Source organism: Lissotriton vulgaris, chromosome 2_1, assembly GCF_964263255.1.
Source record: "Lissotriton vulgaris chromosome 2_1, aLisVul1.2, whole genome shotgun sequence".
NCBI lineage: Eukaryota > Metazoa > Chordata > Amphibia > Caudata > Salamandridae > Lissotriton > Lissotriton vulgaris.
In genome coordinates, this window is record NC_141687.1 from 671,860,841 (window position 1) to 671,884,717 (window position 23,877).

A 23,877-nucleotide genomic window follows, 5' to 3' on the forward strand; every position below is an offset into this window, starting at 1 on the left:
GTAAAGTGCATCCTGCCTTAAGGCTGTAAATCCTGCTGTAGGGGTGACTTATTTAAACTGCATGCAGTGTCTGTGGGCATGGAAAACTGGGGTGTGTGCCATGTCGTATTTCCACTTTTGTCTGCACCAAGGCACACAGCCTACATTGGGAGTCTGTATATGTTTGGTGAGGGGTCCTTTAGGGTGGCACAATTCATGCTGCAGTCCTTAAGGATCCTCTTTAGCCTACTTGCCATAAGTACCGGGGGAATTATTGACTAGAATCTTACAGGGAGTGCTAAACATATTGCCAATTGGGGAAATTATTGTACCGTTTTGGGAAAGAAATCTGGCACTGGGGACCTGGTTAGCAAGAACCCAGTGCACTTTTCTTTTTTTTTGTATTGAGCTTAACATGATTTACTCTTTTCATAATACAATGCTCAACATTTCACTCTGAAATCTACTATCAATACAAATGCTAAACAACAATATATTTAGAACAGGCAAATGAATATACATATATATATGGACTCCGAAAAATAAAAAAGTAATGAATTCAATCAAATACAGTTTAGCCCTGTTCACTGGGTAAGGTACCTGCCTCACCCGTATTTACTATTCCTGGAGCTAGCCAATCGCTATACCCAAATTGCTCTTTAATCCAAGTTGTCATCGGGTACCAGATCGGCACTGCCAGCTTTCTGGCATTCCTCCCCTTGCAATTGTACAATGCTTTCTCTGTGTTATACATATTTATCATTTTGACAAACCATTGTTCTGTCCAGGCAGTCACTATCAAGAGGCACGCCACCTCAGTACGTTATCAGACCAGACAAACTCCACTTCATCCTACTCCTCTCTACTCTGCACGGCTCCACACTGCACTCCACACTGTGCCGGAACACTCTACTCTGCACCACTCAATGCCTCTCTACTCTACACCACTCTACTCTGTGCTAATGAACTCTACTCCACACTACTCTACTATGCACCATTGCACACTTTGCCACTGCACTCTCACTCCACACCACTCCACGCCACTCTACAATACATCATTCCACTCTACGCCACTCCACTTTATGCCACTGTACTCTGCAACACTGCACTCTATGCCACTGCATTCTATGCCAATGCACTTTATATCGATCCACTCTATACCACTCTAATCTACTCTACACCATTGCACTCTATGCCAATCTACTCAGCACCACTCTACTCTATGCCACTGCACTCCACGCCAATGCACTTTATGCCACTCTGCTCAATGCCACCACACTCTACGATTGTCAGCTTTGTGTCACTGCACTCTATGCCACTGCATTCTACACCACTCCACTCTACTCTGCACCACTCCACTCTATGCAACTGTACTCTGCAACACTGCACTCCATTCCACTGCATTCTATGCCAATGCACATTATATCAATCAACTCTATGCCACTTTAATCTATTCTGCACCACTGCACTCTATGCCAACCTACTCAGCACAACTCTACTCTATGCCACCACACTCTGCGATGGTCTGTTCTGTGCCACTGCACTTTATGCCACTGTAGTCTACACCACTCCACTCTACCCTGCACCACTCCACTCTATGCCACTGTACTCTGCAACACTGCACTCTATGCCAGTGCATTCTACACCAATGCACTAAATGCCACTCTAATCTACTCTGCACCCCTGCCCTCTACACCACTCTACCCTACACCACTGAACTCCACGACAGTCTGCTCTCCGCCACTGCACTCTTTGCCACTGCACTTTACAACAGTCTACTCTAGTCCGCTGCACTATACGACCAATGCACTCTACGGCCAATATTTTCTACCATCACTACACTCAATCCCACTTCACTCTACTATGCACCACTGCACTTTACGCCTCTTTAATCTACTGTGTACCACTGCACTCTATGCCAGTGCACTATACCCTACTCTAGTGTGCACCACTGTACTCTATGCCAGTGCACTCTACCCCAGTCTAATATGCACTTCTGCACTCTACACCATTCCAGTCTTGGTCACTCCACTCTGCACCACTACACTCTACCCCAATGCCACTGCACTCTATGCCACTCCACTCTATCCTGCGCCATGTCACTGCACCCTATGCCACAGCTCTCTACTTTGTGCCAGTGCACTCTACGCCACTACAGTTGACGCCTCTCTAATCTATTCTGCAACACTTCACTCCACGCCACTGCACTCTACACCTCAGCACTCTACTCTGCAGCACTACATTGTATCCCACTTCACTCTACTCTGAAACAATCCACTATATGCCACTGCACTCTGTGCCACTCTACTCTATGCTATTAAACTCTACGCCAATGCAATCTACTCTGCACCGCTCTACTCTTTGTCCCTCTACTCTACGCCACTGCAATCTGCACCACTTTTCTCAAAACCAATGCACTTTACGACAATCTACCCTGCACTACTGTACTTTACGCCTCTTCACTCTAGGCCACTCTACTCTGATGCACGACTCCATTAAACTCTACTCCCCTCTATGATGCTCATCGCAACTCCCTCTATGCCACTTTACCCCACTCTATTCTACAAGCCACTCTACTATTCCCTTCTATGCCACTTCGCCACTCGACTCTACAGCACTCTACTCCACTCTATGCCATTCCACTGTCCTACACTACTCCAGTCTATGCCAGTCAGGCGGGCAACTAGAGACAAATTTCGGGGGGGGGCTAATTCTTCCAACCATAGACAGAGTGGCTGTAAGAAGGGGTGAAAACACAACAAAAGCCTAATTTACAAGTGATTGGTCTTTTAAAGACCTGTTAATTACTCGGGTGCGGCTGCAATTAGATGGTAGCCAGCCCGCAAAGCTGTGTCAGCCCGGACTGACACACACGACGGGGGGGGGGGCGTGAGCCCAATGGGTGTTGCGTGCCTGAAGCCAGTCCACTCAACAACAATCTACTACGCTCTATGCAAAACCCTCCATACCACTCCGCTCTATTCTACAACACTCCACAGCACCATATGCCATTTCACTCTGACACTCTACTCCACCTATACTACCCGACGCCCTTCCACTCTACGACATTCCATTCCCTCTACGAATTTCCACAGCACTCTACACTACTCCACTCTAAGCCACTCCACATCTCTATACCCCACTCGATAGCACTCCACACCACTCTCCTTTACCCCTCTTTCAGCCATGCCAAACAGCAGCCACACTGGTGTAAGCATGGCTAAAACAAAGTGGAGAGGGCAGTATCTGTTGCATAGGCTAGACCTATTGACTTTGCCATTGCTTGTTTTCCTTGCTGTTTACTGTTGTTATTCTTTCTTTAATGCAAGACACAGTTAAAACCAGAGCCCATCGACAAAATAAGGTTTCGCAAGCTTCTTAAGAATGAGAATAGAAGTTGGACAACTTGAGGGGAAGAAGACATGTCCGTTAACGATTCCCTCCACAATAAGGCAGTATTTTTTCGGGCTGAAATTGGGTCCTGTAACAGACCCAGAGCCGCTCTCTGGGCTAGAAGAGTTTCACCGCTCAGAAGCTGCTCGTATTGTTACGTAAATTGCCGAGGTGACGTCAGACGGCGACGCCTCCAGCTGAGGAGCTAAGTGCTGGGAGGGCGGTATAGTCCTCTGCAGCTGCACTCTTCTCATTTGACCGTGCGTTCTGTGCGCGTGCTGCTGTGCCGAGAGAGACGCTCGTGCAACCGGTGCTTCGAATCGTACCCGGCGCTCTGCTGGATGCCTCATGGCCACGGTCCGGGAGAAAGCGGCGGCTCTGACTTTCTGCGCGACCTACAGCCCCTCGCAGAGGCCCCCTGGTAGGCAGCGCTACGCATTGCTTTCCCTGCTCATTTACTGCAGCCAGAGTGCGCGCTTAATTAATAGGAAGAGAGAGTGCTGCTTATTCTCGCTTAACCTCAAAAAGCTCACCTGACGGCCGAGTTGCTAAAGTGCTAATGAGTCCTCTAGCTCAACGCACCTAGAGACAGCAGTTTAGGCACTATAACTTCACCGATGTACAGACCCCAGGGGGGGGGGGGGGTTGTAAGTCATCACAAACCAATACCTCTCCCTACCTCATATGTTGCCGACCGAATCCTAAGGAATCTACAGTGACTTAAGGCATTGGAACAGATCTCGTATGGTGGAGGTTACCAGAAACTTCTTATCACCACGGATATTATCTTTCAGTCCGGGGTACACCTTTTCAAATTACTTATTTCACGTTTTAGTTCACTTGGTTTAGCTGTATTGGAAGCAAGTAATACACAAACCAGAGTGCAATATTTTAAAGGAAAGCTCGGTGCAGGAATGTTGTAGCCTTGAGGACATGGAGCCATTTAGTAGTACCCATAAGGTTGGTATATTGACGAGAAGTGTTACATAAGTGTGTAAAAATACTGCCTTTGGAAGGTCAGGAGTTTTGTGTTTTAATTGACTGCGTAAAATTATTACATGTATCAATTTAATAAATTAAAAAATAGCCCAATATCCGAGCAAATATCAAACTGTGAGTTGTTAAGGTGTATGTGCCGAACAGGATGGTTGCACACTCCCCATTTAAGTCCTAAACCGCATGTGCTTTCGTTGTCTTGAAATTCAAATGCAGGCAGCCCTCTTACATTTAGTAAAACGAGCGTAGCAACCTCCCTGGCTTACACTCTGCATTATCAAAATTGCCCATTCTTAAAGGCATTGTCTGGGTTCCATGTTCATCAAAGTCACTGCGGGTAATGAACGTAAGGCGGGTAAGCATTAGACACAGACCAGGGTCAAATTAAGATGAACTGCAAAAGCAGCAACGTCCTACTCCTCCATCCTCCTTGCCCCAGTGTTTCAGAGCTTCAAAAACACCCTCCCCGAATAAGCAATTTTAGATCATAAGCATGCTTGCAAATACTGTATAGGTCGACTTTTTTTTAATTATTTTAAAAACCGCAATTTTGTATACAGCCAAAAGGAAGACGTTACCAAGATGGACCGATAACATGCGACCTGTTTGGCAGGCTGCTTGCTAACTATGTAGGAATCTTTTTATGGCCCAGGGCTGGGCCACGTAAAGCTGGTATGTGCAGACCTGTTTTTCCATGAGCGTCTGTATCGTTGTGTGTTTAAGATCATAATATTTATTAGCCCATGGTGCTGGTAGCTTAAGTTTTCCCAGTTGCTGTCAGTATTTGGAGGCCACGGTTCTTGCAGGTCTTTTGGGTTTCTAGTACTTGTATTCCAGTTATCTGTATTCCTTGATTTCCTAGAGCTCATACATAGCATGTTTAGACCCGCCTTGGAAATATGTAAAGGGTCTCTTTAAGACCTCCTGCTCTCTTAGCGGGAAGTTTGGGCATCAGACACCTGTATTTTATAACGAAGGAAGTGCGGTTGCGTGGAGTATGGCAGTGGCTGGCTGGGAGGGATCCTACGTTAGTTGACACCATTTGTGTGCTGTGTATTCTTCAGCAGCCCGTAGTCTCTTGGCCCGGTCCCTTGTCTCCGTATGCATTTTATAGAGTGAGGGCAGGGTCTTGCTGCCGTCCACCAAGCCGTGTGAGAAGGGAAGTTTTTGTTTTGGTTACTTTGTGCTCCCTGCCTCAGTGAGAGTGGTGTGCTCCCTCGCCCAAGTCGCTGTGTAGTAGGTTCCCGGAAGGCCGTAGGTGCAGATAAGCACTTCGTGTTCATCTTTCTACTACATTTGCCTGCAGACCAGAAGCTTGGAGTAGGGGGTAATTGAAGAGGAAAATGCAAAATTGCTTAATTTACAAAAATGCTGTCAATTTATGTAAGGACTCAGCGTTGCTATGCCATAGGTAGAGCTCCTTGAAGCTAACTGTGTGTAACTTGAATATCTGAAATAAAGGACGCCACAAACCTTTCATTGGAAGTATTTTGCTACAGGTTTATTGACCACACGCTTTTGGGTTAATCTGAATGCTATACAGGACGGTTGGCGACATGACCTAAGCTGACAATCCACCTTTATTGATTACCTGTACCTGTTTTAGCACCTGGCATAGTCTTTTCATTTTTTGTCCTTCATCTGGTGACTCCATCACTGAGGTAAAAATGTGCTTCCATACAAGGCATAGCAATACAAGAGCAGCCTTGCTTCAGCACATAATTTCAATGGTTCCTACCAGAGCAGAGGGCGCTGACCTTCACTATTTACCTGTGGCCCAAAGGATCAAATTAAAATCCTTAAGCACAGATCCTTTCATACGAGCACCCCCATCTCCCACCAACTGGATATCCCTTGCTCTCCCAAAAGGCTTCTTGGATCCATCAACTCTCATTTAGCCACCGTCCCTACTGTTAGAAGAGCCAGAAGTGGAGGATGTTCTTTTGGCTGCAACGTGGTCAGGCTCTAGCCATTAAATCTATGAATAACGAGTTGTTTCCTAAAATCCCACAAGACCTGGCTTTTTAGGGACTGATCTTGGTGCAGTGGTATTCTTTTGGCCACCAGAGCTGGGAAGCCTCCAGGTCCCCATGTCCTTTACAGATCCCTTAGCATAGCATTATACCTGTGAGCTCCCTTTGCGATTATTGGCGTTCTTTGCTGCACCTCTTGTCTTGCCCTATGATTTTGTATTTAGAGGAGAACAAAGCAATCTGGCACAACTGCATAAATCTAAAATTTAGAAAGAATGTCAAGGAAGGGTACTCTGTGTAGGTTAGGTTGACCAGTAAAATTCAAATTTGTACTGGCTCTTTAAGAACTCCAACCAACAAGTGTGCCTTCTTTCAAGAAGAGCGAGCATGAAGAATCTGACTGGATTCTCTAGAAAGCCCTCACTGACCAACCTAGTTGGTGACATGCTTCATCATCGGGCCCCACCAGGAGAGCCCTTCCATCCCACACCCTGTTTTTAGTGTGTCTGATTGTATCAAGGGAAAAAATGATTAAATGGCCAAACTAGACAGTTTTAACCATCACACTCTCATCTGTCACAAAAAAACCTGCTCCGCAGTAATTCTGGCATTGAAGCACACCAGGGAGGCACTCTGCCTCTCCTGGTGGGGCCCGATGATGAAGCATGTAACAAAGTAGGATGGTGAGTGAGGTCTTTCTAAAGAATCTAGTCAGATTATTCATGCTCGCACTTCTTGAAAGAAGGCACACTCTTTTGTTGTTCGCATTACCTTAACTGGGGGACCAAGAGTTTTCCTATGATAACTATACTTCACTCTCTTGTTGATACCAGGTCTTTAAGAACTCCGCCAAACTTAGTCCATCTCTTTCATATATATTAGATCAAAGTGGATGACCTGCCACAGCCACCATATGAAATTGGACTAAGGGGATGACGGATTAAAGGAACCTGAAGACCTACCGGCATAACACATTTTCATAATGTCTATCACAGTTTCACGTCCTTTACTTCACTCAATGCTGCATCTCGTAACACCAGTGTTTGCCATAACAAATGACTCGGAAAAGCGCCCCCCATGGGTATCAAAGTTAAGACCACACTCCCTCACAACTACGTGGAGTAGCAAGCTGTCCGGGTGTATAAGACCTTCAGGATCCCACTTAGCTACAGTAACACCACAATACAGCACCTCAGGCTGACGTCATGGGATGCAACTTGGGTGAAGCTACTGAGTAAGCTAATTTCAAACTCAACCCGTATTTCCCTTCTGTATAACAGTGTAGGAGTGGGATGGTCTATTTACCTTGTACTGGAAGCAAGAGTGAGTTTCTGTCCTCTTGCATATTATGTGGTCTGTTTAAGTAGCAACAGTGTTCTACATAGTTTCTAGTCTTCAGTTGCATCCTCAGGGCAGCAGAGGGTTTTGTGGGTGCTGAAAGGTGACTTCACTATTCTAACTGCAGTTGTGTAACTTTCCCCACATAGTTTCCCCCAATAGTTCAGGAGCATTGTTTACTATTTTAAGTGCAGCCCTAGAAAACTTTGAGGTAAAGTTAAAAATTCTGAAGTGTTTTTATTTTGAAGTTGAAAAAGGGTAATTTTGCATTGCTGGAAGTGCTGACTGTACAAGGCAAAAGAATATGAATACAGCAGCACCGAACACAATACTGTAATAATAATATTATTCAGATCTGTTGTGTAGACGTGTGACTACTGACTCCCTCTGAGAAAGCCCTGAGATCGGACTAAACGCGACATGGGTCAATCCCGAGACTCCCTAGGTACCCTTGAGCCGAGTCTCCCTCCATCTACAGTTGTTTTGCATTTTTGTGACGCACGCGGGTTTGAACGTCAACCCTGTAGTGGGAGGCACAGGGAGACAGACCCGCTGCTTCTTTAAGGCCTCGAGGCGGGGTGGCGCCCTGGGTTTGCCTCGTCTCCCGCCCTCCCGCCTAGACCTCGGAGGGCCCCTCCCTTGTATGATCTCTTGGTATGACCAGGTAACTCGCTTCCAGGCTAAGAGAATTCAAGCCAGTTTAAGCATGCATCGCGCAAGAAATCATTGTCCACATCTCTCCTTTAGGAGCAAAAAAGGCCACTTTATTTTAGGACAGGTGCATCATACTTTTCACGAAACACATTTCATTATTTATTTATTTACAAAATCCAACTCTACAATGATCTTACAAAACTGCATCCCAAAACCCAGAACGAAACTCCTACCTACTACCCCTAACCTACCCACGCTACCCTTCAGGATGGCCAACCCGCTCCAGGCTGCCCACCCCCACTACCAAAAACCCCGCCTCTAATTAGAACAAAGGCACCCATCCTAACTGTGGCAGGCTAAGAAAAGGAGCAGCACCTAAAGTACCGCATAGGAAGAAAACACCCCCCACCCAAATGTAAAGAAAAAAGGGGAGGGCGGGCGGGGCAAAACAAACCTCCCACCTAGCCACCCGCTACGCAGTTCCCAACCGCCAGGCTGACTCCCTTATATCTGTTCCCTAATCAGTCCCCACCTGATTTCCGATTCTCGCGCGAACCTACCCAGGAAGAGACCGGCTCGCGCCTGGCTCTCCCTGGGTCCCCCCTCGCGCAAGAAATCATTGTCCACATCTCTCCTTTAGGAGCAAAAAAGGCCACTTTATTTTAGGACAGGTGCATCATACTTTTCACGAAACACATTTCATTATTTATTTATTTACAAAATCCAACTCTACAATGATCTTACAAAACTGCATCCCAAAACCCAGAACGAAACTCCTACCTACTACCCCTAACCTACCCACGCTACCCTTCAGGATGGCCAACCCGCTCCAGGCTGCCCACCCCCACTACCAAAAACCCCGCCACCCAGGAAAACCTTTAGTGTTTTCCTGCCCCACCCAAAGGACAGGAAGGGGCACACCATAATTGAACTTGAAGAACCTTACTAATCAAATCCCTGAGCTCTAAAAGGTAAAAGGAAATACCCAAAGCTGAAAGATGCACACCGTCCTCACAAAATAAATGATGTTCAGAGACCTGTAAATGATAATGATTCAAACAGAATATACCCAAATTATGACAAAAAGGTCGCATTGTCCTGTTCACTTTTCTCCTGGCCTTTTCAAGAGCGGAATGGTTCCTCGCTCCCCGCCATTGCAGACGAGGCACAAATTCAGTCCATATCAACATGGTGTTCACCCATGTGGTTTTTATAATTTCCAGGTCTTGCTTCATGAGTTTCAACAAAGTCAACCCCGATAAAGTAACCAAGTCATTCTCCCCCAGATGTAGCACCAGGAGATCCGGAGGGCCCCCCAAACACTGAGAAACCAAATCAGCCAAGGCGGGAAAAAGCCCACCCCAGCGCATGCCCCCTGTTCCATACCAGGAGACTTCGTGTGACGTGCTGTTTAGACCCAGCGATCTCCCACAGAGCTGAGTGGCAGCGGCTAAAGCTGCACGTTTAATAAAAGAGTGCCCCAGAATCCACACCCTCCGTTTGCCTCCGGCGACCGACGGCCAAGGACCTAGGAGAGAAAGAAATGTTAGACAATCCAAAAATGCACTACTTTCTCACAACACTTGGAACGCCAACGCCCAATGCGTCGGATCTGGGACCAGTCCCACCCCAAACAAGCGGCCTCCGTTGCCGCACCAATTCTGAATGAATGGGTACCAAACTGAACCGGATCCTTCCCCAAGCGCAACAACACTTTGCGCAATACAGCCAACAATTGGGATGCCACAATGGGACTACCATCCACATGACAAAATATAGACCCCTGAAGAAAATGCGGAGAGGAGACAAACACTTCCCATTCCCCAACCGGGCAACATGCAGAAACACCACTCCTGCCAAGGAACACCCACTTACCCCTCCCCAACTGGTCAGTTTTGGATGCCCGCAGCCACTGCCGCACCCTGTCACTCTCCAACACTACCTCACTACTAGTCATGCCTACCCTACCCCGTAACCCCAACAATTCAGACGCCCGAAATGCCCCAAAGAACAACCAAATGAAACACAAACGAAATTTGGCACACTCAAAGGCATCATGACAACACACCTCCAACTCCGGTAACAACAACTGAAGCAACTCAAAAGTAACTGGCTGCCGGAGCTGTGGACCACCAGCTCGAAGCCTAGCCAAACCTTTTAGCATTTTTCGAACCAACACCCCCCCAACCGGATCCCTTCCCCACCAAAGCTGCCCATAAAAAGAAATCCCAGCCAACTTGCCCGAAATGGTAGTGGGCGATAAACCTTTGTCAGCCAAATGCAACACAAACTGCAAGATGCCATGTTCATCAGACCAATCAGCCCCAGACGGTCCCACCCAATCCTTACCGAACTGCAGAAACTCACTCCAAGCCTTCACATACCCCCGCCTTGTGGAGGCAGCCACCGAATGTTCGACTAAGTGGTGAACCCTCAATCCCCCAGGTCCCATACGTACTGTGGGATCGCTGTTGGTTCCAGGTCCGCCCCAGGAGCTAACTTGCGGAACTCTGCCCACTGAAATCGAGACAAAGAGTCAGCGATGCAGTTAGCGGTACCAGGAACATGCCGTGCTTTAAACACAATATTCAATTGCAGACACCGCAGCATGAATGCGCGCAGTAAGCGCAACACCCTCAAATCACGAGCCTTCTGGTGATTGACAAGATGTACAACTGCCAAGTTGTCCACATGAAACAGAACTGATCGATTCCGAAACTCATCCCCCCACAGATACAAAGCAACCAGCAGTGGGAAGAGCTCCAGAAAGGCGATGCTACGGCCTTGTTCCTGCCAGTGCGCCGGCCATCCGGCCGCACACCACCTACCGTCCCAAAAGATCCCGAAGCCGTGAGCCCCAGAAGCATCAGTGAATAACTGTACCTGCCACACCATGTCCTCATCCGCAAAAAACAAGGACACGCCATTGAACTCCTGCAGAAAGCGAAGCCAGACTGTCAGATCGGCACGGACTGCGGCGGAAATGCGTACCCGATGATGGGGGAGGCTCGCCCCGGACATGGACAGACCCAGACGCCTGCAGAAAGTCCTACCTGCCCGCACAACCCTACAAGCAAAATTGAGGTACCCCAACAGCTTCTGGACAGTTTTCAAAACGACTTTCCGTTCCCCCAAAACCAGTTGTATGAAATCAGACATTTCCGTCACTTTAGCTGCAGGCAATCTCGCCATCATAGACAGCGTGTCAATTTCAATCCCCAAGAAAACCAGGGACGTACAGGGGCCCTCAGTTTTGTCCGGCGCCAAAGGAACACCCAATTCCTCCGCCAGGGCCTGAAAGCTGTTCAAAGCCGACTGACACTGCCCGGAGCGACCTTCCCCAATGAAAAGAAAATCATCCAGGTAATGACAGACCAGGATGTGGCCAGTAACAAAAGTGAATCTCCACTGCAGGAAGGTACTGAAGGTTTCAAAAAGGGAGCAGGACACGGAACAGCCCATGGGCAACACTCGATCCACGTAGAAACAACCATCAAACTGCATACCCAACAGACTGAAATCCCAAGGATGGATGGGCAGGAGCCGGAAAGCCGACTGAATGTCGCTCTTCGCCAGCAACGCCCCAACACCTGCCATGCGCACGAGCCGTAAGGCATCGTCCACCGAGGCATAAGTGACGGTTGAGTCGGCTGGATCGATGAAGTCATTAATGGACGTACCCTCTGGCCAGGACAGATGGTGGATAAGACGAAACTCCCCTGCCGCCTTCTTGGGCACCACGCCCAGGGGCGAAACAATCAAGTCGGGCAGAGGACAAGACACAAAAGGACCAGCAATCCTACCAGCCGCAAGCTCGGCATCCAGCTTCTTCCTCACAACACTTGGACTCTCCTTCACAGACTTCAAATTGTCCGACCACCTGCCCACCCGGGGTCCCTGATACCCAATCCGAAAACCGATTTTGAAACCCCAAGACAAAATCTTAGCGGCTTCAAAGTCCGGATAATCCATGAGCCAGAGATCAAGAACCTTCTGCCTAATAGGAGTAGGAGCCCTTGTGAACAGACTGCTGTTGCTGTCCCCTACCCCCGAAACCTCGTCCCTGATCGCCCAACCGTTGTCCAGGAAAACAGTGGGTGAGGGGGTGCTTTCCTCCACACTGGGAACACTCATGCTTGTACCGACAAGCTGGCCTGTTACAGGAACCCCGGTTAAAGTGCCAGCAAGTGCCAGTGGCGGCTGATTGACCTCTGCCCCAAACCCCCGCCCCAGACTGAGCGGGGCGAGCTGAAAAGGGCCGATAATACACCGGCTGCCCGCTAGCCGTGTGGGTCGTAGCAGATGGATTAGCCGATGCCATCCACTGTAACCATAATTCAGAATCAACCTCGCCCCACGAACGCTCGGGGAAAGCGCTCATGCGGGCCCTGAATTCGTCATCATAGGACAACCAGGCAAAACCACCAAAATAACTGTGAGCCTTGCGGACACGATCAGCATATTTAAACATATCAATTGCCTTCTCAGGATGACGTTGACAATAAACACTGGCATAAATCAAAAAAGCTGACGTCCAATTCTCTATAGACTTCGGAACACGAGGCCTCCGAGCCAGTTCTAACTCCTCCTCCTTCGACCCCTCTTTTGCCTGAACATCCCTATGGAGAAGTCGAAAAACATCCACAAAGGCCCCTGACCATATCAAATTCTTCGTTTTTTCGGACAAATGAGACCCCAAAGGCATCCCCACCCCAGAATAAGGTAACTTCTTCGGTAGGATACTATCCTCCGCAGCCTGTGGGGCAACCATTCCACCATTCCCTGTAGTAGAAACCTCTTTGGCAACTTGCCCCTTAGTAACATTCGAAAATACCGGCCGCTCAAGCCTCGGTGCCAGAGCGACTCGCTCAACCACAACCCCATCCCCAGTTGAAACATTCGAAAATACAGGCCGCTCAGGCCTCGGTGCCAGAGCGACTCGCTCAACCACACCATCTCCCGTACCAATAGATCTTGTACTCTTCACCGGGAGACTCTCCCTAGGTTGCCACACAGACCACCACCCATCCTTACCTTTTGGCAATTGCTCTGACTGCGTTGTGACAGCCCCACGATCCTTCTGCGAAGGTCCAGACCTCACTGCCCCTCGTACACCTGCATGGTCCGCTCGAGACTCCTGCAAAACACGAGAAACAGTGGGTTGCCCCATCCCACCCCCCTGGGCCCGTGCTGCCAAAAGCCCAACATTTGATTCTCTCAATTCCCCTTCCTCCAAATCCTCCCCACGAAAACTCCCACAGAAAGCTTCATCAGAAAAGAAAACTTGGTCACTGCCACTGGGCATAGCCCCATCACCAATACCCCCATCATAACACTGCCAATCAATAGGCTGAAAGCTGTTTACATTGAAAACTGTAGAAGAGCTATCCGCTCCAGATAGCCCCCCGTGAAGCCCACCACTGGAAACAGCCGTGTGGACAGGTCCCGGGCCCGTAGAAACAGCCGACAGCCGCCCAGCCGAAGGCGCCGCATGAAAACTGCGGCCGCTCAAGCCAGACAAAGAAGAGGACCCCGCAACCGGGTCCCCGAAAACGAAAACGCCATCTCCCCCCGAGGAACGAGCTACCGACGCCAAACCATGTTCGCCCACCATCCCAGGCGCAGGGCCACCCAAACGGCCACCCGGCCGACCCCTGGGAACCGGAAAAAGGGTAGGACCCGTACCTGTGGGCACCCCCTTTTGCAGCGAACCCCTCCCACTCGAAGCCAAGGGGGTGGAGGTGGCAGACCCCAGGCCAGACACACCGGTGTCCATGGACTGTGCAGCTGGGGGTGGCAGCCCAAAAGTGGCAGCACCCGCAGAAAGTACAACAGCAGCAGGGGGCGGGACGTCAGGGGAAGGGCAGTCCTGCAACTCGTCCGGCAGGGGGCGGACATCAGTCCCATCCCGGGGCGGGAAGTCAAAAGAGGGGTGGGGAGCAGTACCAGGCCCCGGTACGGCGGGGGAGAGCAGGAAACATTGCCCGTTTAGCCACAGGTAAGGCGAGGCCCCGTCCGACAATATGGGAACCGCAGAGGAGGGGACAGGGGGCACCACTGCAGGAGGGGGGAATTGCACACGCCCAGGCACATCCAGGCTCCGCCCACGCTTGGATCTAGGGCCCGCCTGAGGCTTCCCCGACTTCCCCCGGACCATCACGCTGGGGCTCGGAGCCTGTCGGCCCGCCGAACGGCCCCTCCTCCCCCCGGGCGCCCCACGTGTGCCAGCACTAAAAAATGGTAAACCACATACCTGCTGGGAGGCGCCCGGGGCATCCGGCGGGGGTTCCACATCAACGGCGGGCAACACTAGCCCAGGCCCGTCAGCCGGCATCGCCGCCTCTCCGTCTTCCTCCTCCTCCAGGCCCTGCGATAAGCAGGCTTCCACCGCCCTGGATACGCCCTCAGACGCCTTGCGAGGGGGGCGAGCCATGCCAACCCACGCCTCCGCCGGGACACCTGGCCGCAGCAGGTCTTCGCGCCCCGCCTCACACAGGATTTGCACCGCCCTCCGGACCTCAGCCGCCGCCTCCATGACTCAAGAAACAAGGTAGACCACGAGCGCCGCAAAACAAACCTCCCACCTAGCCACCCGCTACGCAGTTCCCAACCGCCAGGCTGACTCCCTTATATCTGTTCCCTAATCAGTCCCCACCTGATTTCCGATTCTCGCGCGAACCTACCCAGGAAGAGACCGGCTCGCGCCTGGCTCTCCCTGGGTCCCCCCTTGTCAACTTTTTTGCAGACATACGACAATCATACAGTTGTCGCTTCTCCTTGTTCGCATCCAACAAAACGAAGTTTGCTGGGCAGACTTAAGCAGCCTGTTTGTGTTGCTGCATTCACACCCTTGTGCGGTGTCAATCTCTTCCTTTTGAGTTCCTAATCCTGTTTGAGAATTCTCTGTGGGTGGTAAGAGTCTTATGCAGATAACGTCCAAGAACCCCTGATGCGTACATTTGGCTGTTATCATAATGAAACTCGAGCTGCTTCATTTCAAACCAATGTATCTTCAGAGCCGGCAAGATATGTTGGGCGACTTATCCCCCAAGCTACGCACACGCCAGGCGCTTGAGTATATGTATAGGTAGAAGTGCGTACCATCGGTTGGAGATGGGGGTTGTAAGCAAAGTAACACCATGTCCCAGGCATCCCGGAACTGATTACGTCTGCCGACTGCTGGTCTCTGTATATATAATTAATGGTCTCATTGTCTTTTCTTGCAAAGCTTTGCTTCCTTCAAATTTCGTTGTCGCTTGGCAAACGAGCGTTGTTTGTGCCATTTGTTGTGCGTTCGCCTCGCCTATCAGCGCTCACAAATACCTATCGTATTCCCCCCCACCCCCTCAAAATCGTTTTCCACCTTGTTGCGTTTGGCAGTGAGCAGGGTGCGATGGGCAGAGGTGCGCGCGCGCGCGCTCTCGTCCGTTAAGTTGACTCGTCCGGACATGCTTATTTGCTAGTACTTTGTCTTGTGAATTGCTGTTTTTGTGTAGCTTTATAACTTCGACGGTTGCGTTGCCATTTGGTTCTGTTAAAAGGCGCCGCGTGCGAACTTGTGCACGTTTTCTATGGCGCAGGGTCCAAAGAGGCTGCATGCAAGCTCCTGCCACGTGACATTGGGTGTGTGTGTTGTATAGGAGGATTGTGTGTTGAGTGAGTGAGGTTTGCAGATTGGTTAACTTAACAGGCTCTTTGCTGGATTGGTTAGTAGTGCCCTATACCGACACCTAAAATACTTGCGTATAGCATCTTGTGACCCCCCTCTCTTCACCTGCATGTGTGTTACTTCTCCCTATGCCAGTGTTTGTGATACGAGAACGATCGAGTCAGCCTGAAAGTAGACGTGTGCTTCCCTCACTGTTCAGATCTCACCCATCCTCTGCTTTCCAGGGATTGGAGGGGGCGGGTTAGATGCTCAGGCTGCACCTCTTTTCCGACTGCAGATCTGAGAATCTTGCAAAGTACTGACTGTTGACAAAATACCGCGGCTAGCCTTGTATTCAATGTGTAAACAAAAAAAATGCACGCGATGGACACGTTTCCAGGATCACGGCTAGAGTCGGGGCACTTTAGGTTACCTATTTTTATGCAAGCAAGAGCTATGATCAACTTTACCAATTTGTTTTTAAAAGCTGCTGTTATTTCCTGTTTCGTATAATAACTCCTGTCCTTTGGCATTTTGCTTTTCACCTGCATCGCTGTCGCACGCAAGCCACGCCTGGAGAATGGAATGTAAACAAACCAACCCAATAGTATGTAAAAATGGAACTCAGTATGTGTGTGTGCGCGCGCGTAGTGAATATGATCAGCATTGAACTCGTCTTATGTTTCTTATGCATTGCGGCAGCTTATTATTTAGTGATACTCGCTTACTGGGAGTCCGGCCAAACCACACTCGTGTCTTTAGAGGCGGTGGAAGCATTAAGAACTTGGACCCGGCGTGCAGCTACTTGAATTCCAGCCAGGAGTGAAGCTTACCTTCAGTGTAGGTGGTGAGAAGACTGTGTATTTGTGCAAAGTTGTTCTTAATAGGCCGCTCTAAATATCGGAACCTTTCTCTTGCTCAAAGTAACTTGGCTTTTAAATGATTTGAAATGGATCTTCGATGTCTTCTTCTGTTTAACGGTCTTAAATCTTTAGGCATGCACCCACGACTTTAGGGAGGTGCATTGCAGATAGGCCGCCGGTGGCCTGTGATCTGTTTAGGCAGCAGTGCGCATGAGTGGTGCATCCGCGCCTGCTTGGAAGCAGGATGGAATTGATAAGGCGTGCAATGGGCCAGTATCTCAGTTGCAGCTGAGGCCTGCTATTTTACCAGCGTGGTGGCCGATTTGGGCTGTATAGATGCTACCAGAAGCCCAGTGGGGGCCTGAGCGGCCTCACCAGAGGCAGATTGGCCTCTACCACCACCTTTATACCAATTCCCAGTCTCTCCCTTGGCCGGCCCTTTAATGTATGCAGATTGAGCGGGGGGTGGGCTGAGCATAAGTGGCCTCACTTATAGAAAGGTGTGGTTCACTACTGTGAGATAATCCCTTCACAAAGAGTCATGGCAACATTTGCATTTTTATTCTTTAATCTCAGCGAAGTTTCGAAAAAACACGACCTCATCCTCCTTGTACCACTTCAAACACGGAAGCAGTGTTTTGTAATAAAGCGCAATCCGCAAATGTGGGACACTTTTTAAGGGTGACCTGGCCTATTTTATCACAACCCAACCCTGATTTTAAGGTGGGAGGAGCTGTATCCACAACGCAGCTTTGGAACACACTTTTACATTAAAAGTGCTAATAAGGATCAACACTGTCATGTTACTAAACCACAAGAGGTCCTGCCCCAATGCCATTAATTCAGCCGAACGGTCCGGCATGATTTAGATAATGGTCGGTGTGCCTTTGGGAAGGGAAACTTCAGGAGGGTTTTTTTTTTTTTTTTTTGTCTGGAGACAGCCCCCGCAAAACACTACTGAATAGTTGTATACCTGCTCAAACTGCATGGAACGGTTCGAATGTGTGCTAGGATATCGTTGCTGGCTTGTGTTGTAACATTATATAACCCCCTTTCGTCGCCCTTCCTGGAAGAGCAGCGCGCCTCGTCACGCTCCAGTGTAATGCTGATATTTCATCCTCTGCAACGGAGGAGGCTTGCTCTCGACATGAATAAATCACTTGACGAGATCTCCAAGACAAAGGTAGCGCCACCGATCCATAGCCAACCCACTCTGCAGTCTGTTTCGTGCACTGGGATCTGTTCTCGAGCCCTTCTGCACTACCCTCGCGCGCGCACATCTTAAACACCCTCCAAGAATCCGGAGCGGAGGTACTTGCCGCTTGGCGTCTTTCTCACTCTGCCATGGTTGGTTTATTAAGCTTAATCTTTGAAGATTTTTCAAGCTAGTTTGGCAGCTCCCATGCAACTCAGTAACAGAAAGGGTCATATGGTCTCACGTAGAACAGGATTAAAAAAATTAATTTGGATTTAAGCCATTATTTCATTAAAATGATTTATTTCTGTATTTATAAACCACATCGATGGGAATAGAGGTTAGATATTAAAGTCTTACAAATAAATCCTAACTATCGCCCAATGCCACAGATGTTTTAATGTTACAGAATACTTTACCGCATTAAGGAAAACTGTTTGCTGGCGCCTCATTGGGAGCGGTCACGCATTGAATTCGTAAAAGGCTTTGTTTGCATAATGCATCCAGGTTAACCACAAAGAACGTACACACCGGTCCTGCATCAAAAATTAAATGCAACTGATCTACAACTGCAAAGTGACGGAAGCGCAAACCGTACAGGTCATGCTGTAGTGTAGTTCCTATTTTCCCTATAGGCCCTGCGCATTGGAATAACATAAACAGTAGTGTAGGCGTAGGACTGAGGTCTTCTAGGTCTCTACTGACTATGTTAGTCTTAATTTAGGTTTGCGCCAGCTAGCTCAGAGGTCACTGGAAACTTTCTTGACTGAATAGGAAGTGATCAGCTTCCCTGGCTCAGACAAGAGATTCAGCTTCCGACAACTTTGCTCCTCAGAATAAGAGTCCATTTCTAGAGTCGTGTGAAACAATAGACCGTTATTTCGCTCAGTCAGACGTGCGTTCTTAGTTTCACCAGAGTGCAGAGAAGAGAGACGGGCGTTTTCAATAAAAGGTATGATTTATTGAACAGTCTTCCTTCTCGTGAAAGAGAAATGGATTGCCACAATTGCAATACTTTATATTAAGTAAAGTACGTACAGTAAAAGGAGTATTATGAAATAATACTGTAAAAGCATTGCTATGGTTTCTTAGCCATAAGACACTTTAAAATGGATAAAAGATATATACATAGGCTAACTTGCTCAACTGGTGCTTCTAACTACGCCTACCCCGGTGTACCTGACCTAAGCCTAATACGTGGGAGGGAGTAAGTAAGTAGCAGTTTTAGTTAAGTTGGTTTTGCCAAGAGTCTGATTCAAGAATTCTCTCTAAGGGTTTAGTCAGCACCGTACCTCTGGAATAGAATGTAGGAGGTCTGGTATCTCCCTCTCAGGACCCGATATCCCAGTCACCCGCAAGGGTAAGCTGGAAACGCCGGAGCTGAATTTTCTCAGCAGGAGAAAAGACAGCGTCTTTCTCAGCGCGTCAAAAGAGGAGGGGCAGCGTCCGTGGGCTTCTCGCATCTGCTGGGCTTTCTGCAAGGGGACAGCTGTTCTGCTCCAGAGTTCACCACCACCGTGTGTTTGCTTAAGGCAACGTGGATATATTTATACCTGAAAGGTGCCGAGTTTGACGTAAGTTTTGGACATAAGACATCAATAAAGATGTCACTAACAACTGGTTGTTCTTACAGTGCTCGCAGGAGTTCTATGACAAATCAAAACAAAGCAAGCGGGGCTTTCCCAGGTTGCTGGGGGTTTGGTGTGTCGAAAGAACTCGGTGTGCTCTCTAGGAATCTAAGGAAGTAGCTTCTGCTGTGTCATGAACTTCAGAGGCGAGTTACTGAAATATGGCTCTGATTATTATGCCATTATAGGGATAATCATTGATTATAGCCGTATAGGGGCATAAAGTCACAATATTGATCGGGTTCCTGGATAAAACGCATCACCCACTCCACGGTTTTATGTCCATCAATTACTAAACTTAAGCAATGAAGATGCCTGTGTATTCAAATACATTTTGCATTTAAAATGGTGTATACGAAATACATGAAAATGATGATGGGTACTGTACGTTTTAAGCAGTGTAATCATTCAAAAAAAGTTTTGCATATATATTCAGTTGCACGATATGCAAAAAATTCCACATGAAATGTCTCTTAATACAGAAAAGAAGGGCGAGACTATTTAATCACATATAAATACAGTTGCTGTAAAATGTGCTAGAGGCTGAGGTAATATATTGTCTCTAGATCTACTAAAATAGAAGCTCTTTTCTTTATGAATAGTTCTACTGTAAGCAGAGTACAAGTGCCAGAAAAAAGGTAAATATTTTGGAATTTAAAAAAAATTTAATCTTCAGGGGAAAAAATAGTTCCAAATGTTTTTTTTGTAGCTTTTGTTTATCAAAGCTGAAGTCCGAATTCAGAGTTCATGGGAACGCTATGTGCTGGATTGTTTTTCAAAAGTTATTGTTTCTGTTCAGGGGAGAACATCATTTCAGACAGACTCGCAAAAAATTGGTCTACATATTCAGGTGACAGTTCGACCAAGTTTGATAACGCTGTAACCTGGCAGTCCTGAGAATGATTGCTATGATTGATGTCGGGATCAGCAATGCTCACAGAAGGTCGTACCTGGGTGATGTTGCTTTCATTTCTTGCTTCACTGCCACCACCTAATCGTAGCGCAGGAGTCAACGAATGCCGTCATCAGGATTGGTAACCGCTGGGGACAACACGATGCATGAGCCGTTACTGGACCTAGCAAAGTATCGATATCCATTGGTACTGCTGATTTGTAGTGCAAGACAGGTGTCTAACACGCATTCTTCTCCGCATAGCATACATCGAAGCACAGGTAAGATGCAGTTCTGCCATAATGGTCTGAATGAAAAAAAAAAACCAGGTCATATTCAGATCTCTCCGCCGAGCTAGTCCGAGGACTTTAGTTATGCGGTCCCGGTAGCGTATTGCTAGGATCGTTTCTTCCATTGTAGCTGCAGCCATGTCTGCATTTTGGCTTGCCATATCGGAGCAGGAGGGTCAAAAATAAAATACCTGCTACGAGTCCCAAAAATAGTGGTAGGCCGCCAAAGACCGAATGGACAAAATTGGGAAAGATGCCCAGGACTGCTTCGAAGGGTGTTAACAGTCCCGAAAAAATTGTCTTAAATACATTCGAGATACCACTGGCATTCGACATTTAGAATTTGGCTGAACATTTCTACGAAATGTACTGGGCAATTTGTTGATAAAAGTGTATGTATCTCTGCCGTTGTCCTTGCAACTTGGAGATCATACGTTTCTTTTGATGACGTGATGGGCACTGTTGTCTGTAAAAGCACAGACTTCATTCTGCTTAAAGTATCAATTCGTATATAAGGGATGTTCAACGGAGGCCAAATCGGAGCCACTGAGTCTCCAGGGCCGTTTGGATACAATGCTTGCATACAGCAATTGACCATGGAACTGACGCTTAAGAGATATGCTTTCCCTGGCACCAAGCCACAACAGCTGTGATCCGTTATTAGAACGTAACTCCCGTTAGAAAGTTGTCTAAAGAATGGCTCTCTCTGTGTTGCACGTGTGCCATGCTGGTGGCATGAAAGGTTATTTGAAGTCCCCCCACAGGCCCCATGCAAGGTAATACCTTGGCACAAAAGTATACCGCTTAATGATTGTTTACACTCATTACCACTAAGAAATACATTTTTGTTGTTGTCACTAACATGTGTGTGTATAAGGTAATTTCCATGACTACTTTTTACCCAACCTTTCATACTGGCCTGCTGGTATATATTTTAGGCAATTTTTAAATCGGAAAGTTGTTATCGGGATTGTGATTATTCCGTGTATTATCCATTCAATGACCGGTCTTTCCGACATTGTCATTGGTAATCTCTTGTTTTTCAATGCTCAGGATTGTATAGTCTGCTCCTTTCTGTGCCAAACTGATTTGTTTATCAGTAAGGTTAAAGATGGAAAACAATGACGTTATGTTGATTAAACGCCATGGCACATAGCCTGAACGAAGATTTTGCAACGTCCAGCCTAGCTGCACAATAGAACGTAATTGGGACTGGCCATGTTGTAACATTAGCAAGACCTGGTCTATAATATCAATTGCAGATGATACAATACTGTCCAGTGAATATATTCTGGAGGACAGTCATTAACCCATTGTCCACAACAGAAAGTGATTTTTCCAAATTAATACGATCAATTTCTCGTATTTTCTCTGCTGTCTCAATTTGAGTCACTTTCCATGCCTTGTTATAAGCAGCATATATGCTGGCCACTATGAACGTTTTTGACGCTGTTTGTGTGGTCCCATTATGAAATCGCGCAAGTCAGCACCATCTTTAAGTAAAGACAAGTGTTGCTTAATTTGTGCCAGTGTGGATGTTTGTAACCATTCAAGGCATAGTTTCCCTACACTGTATGTTGTTACTACCCCTGGATGTTGTCTCTGGGAGGATCTAGGGTCTGGTCATTTTTAACCCCTGTATTTTGTCCAGGAATCTGTCTTGACAGTTATTTGTGTCTGTAGACCAGATTAACCACTTTTCCCAATCAGGATATGTTCTGTTTTCATTTAAAATGTGGGACACGTCTATTTCAACATCTGCAGTGGTGTTACTATCAGGTATTGGCTTTGGAATAGACGGTTTGTTCAGTTCTTTTATCTTAGCTAGGCCAAGACAAGTGGTCTGTTGAATTGTGTCATTCAAGAAAATTATTTGTTCTGGGATCATGCAGGCTCGAAATAATGCTTCTAGGCCTTGTACCTGCCAATTTTTTGTGCCCCAGACGGTTTTTGTTTCAATGTTGTTCTTCCAGAAATCAAAACCAAATGTAATCATTTTTTCATAAAATGTTTCTGAATATATCAATTTAGTATTTGTCAGCATTGTTTTTGTTCCTGTTTTTTATCTAATAATTTATAATAAAATGTTTCTGCATCACTTGTGTTAAACCCTGAGAAGTATTGGAATTTCTCATAGAATGTTTTTGAGTTGCTTTTAGGTGGAGTAGCACAATGTTCCCATTGGTTATATTTAAAAACATTTCTAGGTTGAGCAGATTTATGCAAATAGTGGTCTGCATAATGAGTAAAACAGTACATCTGTTCATAATTCGATGAACCTTGCAAATAATGTTCTGTAAATTTTGCTGACAAAACTAAATCTGACATCATATTATTTATACTTTCAAAGTCCCAATCATCAGAGAAAGTACTTGGTTTTACAAAGTCACTTAAAGAAACCTAAATTGGTGAGGATATTTCAGGATCTCCTCCGGGCCATAGATTTCGTAATCTGTTTTGTCCCAAACTACCCCGCCGGGTATTGGAATGGCTGTGATATTCACTGACGATAGTTCTCTTTTCTCGATGTGAGAGGATGTGTGGCTTCAGAACTAAGTTGATGTTCTGACTTGCTGTGTCCATTGTACATTGTACAGATACAATCCAGTGTTCAATAAATGGTGCATTTAGATATGCTTCTTTGAGTTGACGAAAGAGTTCTGTCGCCTTTTCTTTAAAAGTCTTTGTTGCTGGCGTCACTTCAGTGTCGTTTTGATCTTCAGAAAAGTTATCGAAATTGATGAAGTAGCCAGATGCAGTTCTCTTTTTCTCATTTGGCGACCAGACTCTGGAATGCCCTCCCCTTTGCCATCCGGGGTAACAGCAACCTCCTCTCGTTCAGAAAGGCCCTAAAAACGCATTTGTTTGCTAAATCTCTCTGATCTGCCCCGAGCCTGCGCTAAAACCATTTTATCTTCAAGCGCTGCGAGGCCCCAGGGCGGTTATGCGCTATACAAATGCAATTTTTCATTTCATTTCATTTCATTTCTGTCAATTGTTGGAATTGTATTCTCAATTTGCCTTTCAT

At 47.3% G+C, this 23,877-nt stretch overlaps 1 protein-coding gene and 1 long non-coding RNA gene across 2 annotated transcripts in view; one reads left to right on the forward strand and one right to left on the reverse strand.

The window, feature by feature from the left end:
* The window catches only part of LOC147730957 (uncharacterized), a 334,638-nt gene that overhangs the window by 9,538 nt on the left and 301,223 nt on the right, over positions 1-23,877 (reverse strand). The window lies entirely within an intron of this gene.
* Positions 3,546-23,877, forward strand: part of DEPDC7 (DEP domain containing 7) — a 346,534-nt gene continuing 326,202 nt past the window's right edge. Inside the window, exon 1 of the mRNA XM_086955861.1 lies at positions 3,546-3,793. Coding sequence (XP_086811987.1) covers positions 3,721-3,793 — 73 coding nt within the window. The 5' untranslated portion in view covers positions 3,546-3,720. The remainder of the gene's footprint in view (positions 3,794-23,877) is intronic.